Source organism: Simochromis diagramma, unplaced genomic scaffold (genome assembly GCF_900408965.1).
Source record: "Simochromis diagramma unplaced genomic scaffold, fSimDia1.1 OVJJ01000576.1, whole genome shotgun sequence".
Classification (NCBI taxonomy): Eukaryota; Metazoa; Chordata; class Actinopteri; order Cichliformes; family Cichlidae; genus Simochromis; species Simochromis diagramma.
Window position 1 is genome coordinate 437,027 of NW_024387394.1, and position 8,336 is coordinate 445,362.

The window sequence follows — 8,336 nt, forward strand, 5'->3', positions numbered from 1 at the left end:
AAGAATGAGATCGTGGATACAGTTGTTGGAAATGAGCTTCCTCCCAACGGTGGCTGGCCTCGCCCTTAGAGTGAGGAGTTAAGCAATTCGGGAGGGGCTCAGAGTAGAGCCGCTGCTCCTCCACATCAAAAGGAGCCCGTTGAGTTGGTTCGGGCATCTGACAAGGATGTCTCCTGGGCTTCTCTGCTTAGGCTGCTGCCCTGTGAACCCGGCCCTCGGATAAGCAGAAGAAGATGGATGGATGGTTTCAAAGACTGAGATCTGAGTTGAGAGCAGCCATCTGATCAGAGATCCCAGGACCTCCCTGTCTTCTCCTCCTCTAACTGTTCTGGTGGGACACAGAGTTGTTCCCAAGCCAGCCGAGAGGTTTAATCTGTTCAGTGTGTCCTCTGTTTGTTCTGACATCTGCTTCCAGTCAGACACAAACACCTCAACTAGCTGGCACTCCAGAAGTGTCCTGCTGATTGGTCAATCAGCAGTCTTGAAGCTGCAGCTCCATGCAGCCGCCACAACGATTATGCATGCTGCATAGCATGTAAACTCATTTTCTATAAAAGTAAACTTTATCTTGAAGTGGATCCTGAGAAACCTCTCGCAGGTAAACCAAAGCAGGTCTGCAGTGCACACGTGAACCCTCGTACACATTGGATATTAGATAATTGGGGTATGGTAAATGGATTGATTCTTGTATAGCTATATAGCTTTTCTACTCTCCTGGAGTACTCAAAGCCACATTCACACACATTCTCACAAGCACTTGCTGACTGCTTTCTAACTACATTCACACACATATTCTGATGGATGCATCAGAGAGCTACTTGGGGTTAGTATCTTGCCCATGCAGACTGGGGAAGGCAGGGATCGAACAACTAACCTTCCGATCAGCAGCTGACCTGCTCCACCGGGTGGCTGTACCTGAGCTACAGCCACCCAGCTGTTCCTTATAAATTGCTGAGTGTTGATTAGAGGTAAAAGGGTTTGGGTGTGACTATTCTAAATGTCAGTGTCATCAGCTCTGTTAATAAAGTTTTTGTCTGCAGGCCCCCAGCCATAAGTACAGCGCCCACAGTAGTCATGTGACCAACGTGGCCTTCCTGTATGACGACAGTTACCTCATCTCGACGGGCGGGAAGGACACCAGCATAATGCAGTGGCGTTTGGTTGAGAAGTCTTCGCTGTCCCTCAATGACAGCATCATCTCTAACTCTACCCCCCGCCGAGTTGAGCCTGTATTCGCACCACCCCCTCCCACTGGAACCACCCACTCGCAGGAACCCAACCCTCCTCCGACAGCCAATGGGACTCAGGAACCCTCCCCTGAAACCCCGCCCCCTACACAATTAGTTCCACCCTCATCAGAGCTAACACCACCCTATTCTGAGTCAACCCCGCCTCCCTCAGACAGCACGGTGAGCCTGAAGGACAGTCTGGAGCCCAGTGATGATACGGCTACGCCCAGCGACGAGGGGCTGCCCCCTCTGACCCCGCCATCGTAGACTGTTTTTGCGTCTTTGTGGGGACCAGGCACACTTGTGCTCCGAGTGAGAATGGCTTTGCAAACGAAGAGATTCTGTTGGGTTTTATGATGCTTCAGTTCAGTTTAGGGTTATAGTTCAGCATGTTAATGGGACGGCTAATACGATAGAAACTTCCAGAGGATGTCATTGTCTCTGATTTACTTCAGAATAAACCTCCACTCTTCACACAGTCAGAAACCAGAGAAATGGGACAGTTCAAAAGGCTGCCTGAGAGTCTGATTTTGGTTTTCTTCAGCCTCGCAGTGGTTAGTGATAAATAATCTGAACATCCATGATTCACAGGAGCTACTCACAGTGGGTTCAGCTGCTTTGAATGTGAACAAACTCTGAGTTCTAATAATAGTTATTAATTCTAATCAATAATAATAAGAATCCCCACAAGAAGTACAAATGTCTGAAACCTGCAGATCATGCGATCTCAGCAATAAGAAGACCTCAAGGTCACAGTTAAACATCTGGAAGGTCACATTAGAAGAAGCGAAGGGAGGGGGAGCATTTTCCGAACACACACACCTGTGTTTCAGGAACAGGAAGTGTTGTGGGGCTGGGGAGAATCTGAAAGTCTTAAAACTTTCCTGATTTTTTTTTTTTTTCCAAAATGTATTTAGACCCCCAAAATAATCCTGTTTTTGTCTTTTAAACAATGTAAATGATTATTGGTGGATTTTTTTTTTTAGAAAGGGTTAAACATATTTTTCAGAATAAAAGCTTTAAGGAAGCAATGGCATGAAGCTTTTAATGTGAAACACGGGAAGTGTGAATTTGAATCCAAAAACATGGTGGTTTCAGATTAAAATCAAAGATGACATGTCTGAGCCTCAGACATGTGAGCTTGTTTCCAGAGTACAGTCATGTAAATAGGAAGTAATCAGAATGTGAAATGTGGAACGTGAAGTCAACCTCCAGAGTAAAACTGTGAATGTTTTTATTGATCTGACGGCCGGTGATCAGAGACGTGTCTCCTTCTGAGGATCTGTTTGTATATACTGCAGATACCTGTGTATATTTCTGTTCACCATTAGGGGCAGCAGCTCCTCAGCGACACTGTAAAAGCACTCAGCCACACATCTCTCATCCAATCAGGTGACAGGAAATAATAGCTCCCCTCTGATTACCTGGTTTCAGTGACTTTGACTGCTGGTGATGTTTTTGTCGCTTCTGGACCACATCTGTTAAATATTTTCTGAATGATGGCATGATGATGTCACTCCAGGGCCGTGGCCTTTCAGGTGGGTTAAGGGAGGGGTGGTGTTGGGTTGTTCATGTTGTTGCCTTTTTAATACCATGTTTTTACACTTGTCTCTGAAGGGCTTGTCCACAGTTCAGGAGCCCACCTGAATGGTCATGAAGGGGTGGGGCCATGATGGGGACTTTTGAGCGTTCATCAGAGACAGTGATGATGTTCATATGACTGTTTTTGAGCCAATCATGTTTTTTCTCATGCATTCCTGTCAGAGGATGGACTGTACTAAAGATTTGAACAAGAAATGCAAATAAATGTTTTAGAAACAGACATTTTTTTTGTGCACGTTGTCTGATGATGTCGGACTTTAGGTGCCGCAGTGTTTAATGTGTACGGTCACACAGCATTTGCAAGCATTTACAATAAAAACACCTAGTAACGTATGATTACATTGTAACCGTGGTTCTCTAGGTGAGAGATTCTCCACTCTCTACATATTCTATAAGTGCAGGGATGTGGAGATTTATTTAAGACACATTGGCTTTCCCGACCACACCCCACAGCTATTGTATAACACAGCTGTGGTGCCTTGAAGTCACTTATTGTTTGATCGTGTCTCTGAGCAGCCTTAAATCTTGAGAGAGAGTTGTTGTGATAGAGCACAAGAGACAGACTATTTGTACACTCCTTACATCTTCCAAATGTAATAGGTGACTCTTTTGAACACCCTGAGAGGAGATGGTGCAGCCTAATATTCCAACCACCACACTGCTTAAGAAAACAAACTATTTACAAGTGTGTGTGTGTGTGTGTGTGTGTGTGTGTGTGTGTGTGTGTGTATATGGCCAGCCGCTTGAGGAGGTACACCAGAGAGATAGAAGGCAGGAGAATAAACCAGCTGTTCTCCACAGAACCAGCAAAGGTGTACTCTCAGTGGCAAGGGAACAATAATAAGAGAACAGCACCACCAAGGCTGGAGACGGAGCAATACTGGAAGAGCATATGGGAGAAGGACGCAACCCATAACGGCAATGCTCAGTGGCTAGTGGATCTGAGGGCAGACCACAGCGACCTCCCTGAACAGGGTCCAGTAACCATCACAGTGGCAGATATCCAAGAAAGGGTCTCCAGTATGAAGAGTTGGACAGCACCAGGGCCCGACATGGTTCACGCCTACTGGCTAAAGAAGCTGACTGCACTCCACGAGCGTCTGGCAGCACAAATGAACCAGCTGCTAGTTAACGAGAGACACCCGGAATGGCTAACCGAAGGTCGGACGGTCCTGATCCCCAAGGACCCCAAGAAGGGACCGGTCCCCTCCAACTACCGACCAATAACCTGCCTCAGTACTACATGGAAGCTCCTGTCAGGCATCATATCGGCTAAGATGAACAGGCACATGGGTCAATACATGAGTGGGACACAGAAAGGAATTGGCAAGAATACCAGAGGCGCAAAACACCAGCTACTGGTAGACAGAACAGTCAGCCGAGACTGCAAGACCAGACTGACCAACCTGTGCACTGCCTGGATTGATTACAAGAAGGCCTATGACTCAATGCCCCACAGCTGGATACTGGAATGCCTAGAATTGTACAAGATCAATGGGACCCTAAGAGCCTTCATCAGGAACTCAATGGGGATGTGGCGTACAACACTAGAGGCCAACTCCAAGCCCATAGCACAAGTCACCATCAAGTGCGGGATCTACCAAGGAGATGCTCTGTCCCCACTGCTGTTCTGCATAGGCCTGAACCCCCTCAGTGAGATCATTAACAAGACTGGCTACGGATACCGACTACGGAACGGAGCAGTTGTCAGCCACCTCCTGTACATGGATGACATCAAGCTGTATGCCAAGAGTGAACGAGACATCGATTCACTGATCCACACTACCAGGCTATACAGCAATGACACTGGAATGTCGTTCGGACTGGAGAAGTGTAGTCGGATGGTAACAAAGAGAGGGAAGGTAGTCAGAACTGAGGGGATTGAACTACCAGAAGGCAACATTGCAGACATAGAGGACAGTTACAAGTACCTGGGGATCCCGCAGGCAAATGGGAACCATGAAGAGGCCGCTAGAAAAGGCTGCAACCACCAAGTACCTGCAGAGGGTCAGGCAAGTCCTGAGGAGTCAGCTGAATGGTAAGAACAAGATCCGGGCCATCAACACGTACGCCCTGCCCGTGATCAGGTACCCTGCTGGGGTAATAGGCTGGCCAAAGGAGGAGATAGAAGCCACTGACATAAAGACAAGAAAGCTCCTTACCATGCATGGAGGGTTTCACCCCAAGTCCAGCACCCTGAGGCTGTACGCTAAGCGGAAGGAAGGGGGCCGGGGACTGGTGAGTGTCAGCACCACAGTCCAGGATGAGACAACGAACATCCAAGAATACATTGGGAAGATGGCCCCAACTGACCGAGTGCTCAGTGAATACCTCAGGCAGCAGAAACCCAAGAAAGAGGAGGGAGACGAGGAACCATCATGGAAGGACAGGCCCCTGCACGGTATGTACCACCGGCAGATAGAGGAGGTGGCTGATATCCAGAAATCCTACCAGTGGCTGGACAAAGCTGGACTGAAAGACAGCACAGAGGCACTAATCATGGCAGCACAAGAACAAGCTCTGAGTACAAGATCCATAGAGGCTGGGGTCTATCACACCAGGCAAGACCCCAGGTGCAGGCTGTGTAAAGATGCCCCAGAGACAATCCAGCACATAACAGCAGGGTGCAAGATGCTAGCAGGCAAGGCATACATGGAACGCCATAACCAAGTGGCCGGCATAGTGTACAGGAACATCTGTGCCGAGTATAACCTGGAAGTCCCGAGGTCAAAATGGGAGATGCCCCCAAGGGTGGTGGAGAATGACCAAGCTAAGATCCTGTGGGACTTCCAGATACAGACGGACAAAATGGTGGTGGCTAACCAACCGGACATAGTGGTGGTAGACAAACAGAAGAAGACGGCCGTAGTGATCGATGTAGCGGTTCCGAATGACAGCAATATCAGGAAGAAGGAACACGAGAAGCTGGAGAAATACCAAGGGCTCAGAGAAGAGCTCGAGAGGATGTGGAGGGTGAAGGTAACGGTGGTCCCCGTGGTAATTGGAGCACTAGGTGCAGTGACTCCCAAGCTAGGCGAGTGGCTCCAGCAGATCCCGGGAATAACATCGGAGATCTCTGTCCAGAAGAGCGCAGTCCTGGGAACAGCTAAGATACTGTGCAGGACCCTCAAGCTCCCAGGCCTCTGGTAGAGGACCCGAGCTTGAAGGATAAACCGCCCACAGGGGCGTGCTGGGTGTTTTATATATATATATGGATGGATGGATAGATAGAGATATAGATATATGTTCAGATTCCGGACTTCTATTCTACTCCTGATGATTTGTTGTTATATTATAATAATTGTCTACGCACTGTCCTTGATTCTCTGGCTCCTGTAAAAACCCACTCTGTTTCCTTCACTCGCTCTGCTCCCTGGTTTACCTCTGACCTCCGAGCTCTGAAGGCCAAAGCTCGGCAGCTAGAGCGTAAATATAAGAAATCTGGTTTAACTGTTGATTCAGAAATCTATAAATACCATGTACTTCAGTATAAAGACTCCATTAACAAGGCCAAACAAAGCTTCTACTCTGGTATTATCAGTTCTTATGAGGGTAATGCTAGGACTCTGTTTTCAGTTTTCAACAAACTAATTCAACCCCCTAACGCTTTACCACCGCACTTCTATTCCTCTGAAACATGCAACTCCTTGATGCTGTTCTGGACTACGAAAATCGATAACATCCACCAGCAACTCAGATCAAATGTTGTGTCTATGCCCTCTCCAGAACCTTTTCTCCTTTTTGAGCCGTTTTCCACTTTTCATCTTCCTGATTTATCTGATATTTCCGAGTTAATATGTAAATCAAAACCTGCCACATGTCATCTTGACCCCATGCCCACGGGGCTTGTGAAATCCTGCCTCTCTTCTTTACTCCCATTCATCTGTGCTATCATTCACTCTTCTCTCACCACCGGTATCGTTCCCTCCTTATTGAAGACTGCTCTAGTCACTCCTATACTGAAAAAACCTTCTTTAGATCCTAACAACTTTAACAACCTCCGTCCGATTTCCAATCTACCCTTCATTTCTAAGATACTCGAAAAAGTGGTTGCAGCTCAACTTCATTTACACCTGGTTAATAATAACATCTATGAGAGATTTCAATCTGGTTTTCGCTCATGTCACAGTACCGAAACTGCTCTACTTAAAGTCACTAACGATCTCTTAATCGGAGCTGACTCTGGTCTTCTCACCATTCTCGTCCTTTTAGATCTGAGCTCAGCCTTTGACACCATTTCTCACTCTGTCCTTCTAAGCAGACTTTCCTCTCTCGGCATCTCTGACACACCCCTCGCCTGGTTTCAATCATATCTCCTCGACCGTTCCCAGTTTATTCAACTAAGATCATTCCGCTCTCGTCTATTCCCCGTCACCTCTGGTGTACCCCAAGGCTCAGTTTTAGGCCCTCTTCTCTTTATAATATACATCCTCCCTCTAGGTACCATCTTCCGCAAATTTGATCTTCAGTTTCACTGTTTTGCTGATGACACCCAGTTATATCTCTCTTGCAAACCTGATTCCTCCCTCCCACCTTCTTCCCTTACAGAATGTCTATCCGAGTTAAAATCCTGGTTTACCTCTAATTTTCTAAAGCTCAATGAGGATAAAACTGAGATCCTCCTTATTGGCACCAAATCCAACCTTTTGAAGGCAAACCATTTCTCACTCACCATCGATAACTCCACAGTTCTCCCTTCTCCTCAGGTTAAGAGCCTTGGTGTCATCCTAGACAGTACACTTTCTTATAAATCACACATCAATAACCTCACCCGTTCTGCCTACTTCCATCTACGTAACATTAACAGATTGCTTCCTTCTCTTTCCACCCAGTCTACGTCCATTCTTGTACATAGTCTTGTTACCTCCCGTATTGACTACTGCAATTCTCTTCTGCATGGTCTCCCCCAAAAATCCCTCCATAAGCTTCAACTGGTTCAGAACTCTGCTGCTCGCATTATCACCAGAACCCCCTCCTACCAGCACATCACCCCTGTTCTTCAGGAACTTCACTGGCTCCCTGTGAAATTCCGGATAATTTTCAAACTTCTTCTGCTCACCTTCAAGGCCCTTCATAACCTCGCTCCTTCTTACCTTTCTGACCTGTTAACCACCACTTGTTCTGCCCGTTCACTTCGTTCTTCTTCTTCTGTCCAGCTTACTGTACCTTCCTTCCGCCTCACCACGATGGGAAGCAGAGCTTTCAGCTGCTCTGCTCCCAGGCTGTGGAATTCTCTGCCCCCTGAAATAAGAAATATTGGTTCTCTCCCCCAGTTTAAATCCCAACTCAAAACTCATCTGTTCAAATCTGCATATTCACTGTGAATCCACTGTTTGTTCATTTTATCTTGTGCTTTATTTTATTGTTCTTATTCTGCCATTGTTTTACTAAGTGTTTTATCCTATTGTAAAGTGTCCTTGGGTGACTTGAAAGGCACTCATAAATAAAATTTATTATTATTATTATATCTATCTATCTATCTATCTATCTATCTCTCTCTCTCTC

The 8,336-nt window shown here is 46.6% G+C and overlaps 1 protein-coding gene across 3 annotated transcripts in view; it reads left to right on the forward strand.

The window, feature by feature from the left end:
• LOC120720306 (echinoderm microtubule-associated protein-like 4) overlaps nucleotides 1–3,053 on the forward strand; it is a 29,772-nt gene extending 26,719 nt beyond the window's left edge. For all 3 annotated transcript variants that reach the window (XM_040009919.1, XM_040009920.1, XM_040009921.1), the window contains one exon: nucleotides 1,041–3,053. In XM_040009919.1, coding sequence (XP_039865853.1) covers nucleotides 1,041–1,496 — 456 coding nt within the window. In that variant the 3' untranslated portion in view covers nucleotides 1,497–3,053. The remainder of the gene's footprint in view (nucleotides 1–1,040) is intronic.
• Nucleotides 3,054–8,336: the final 5,283 nt, after the last annotated feature.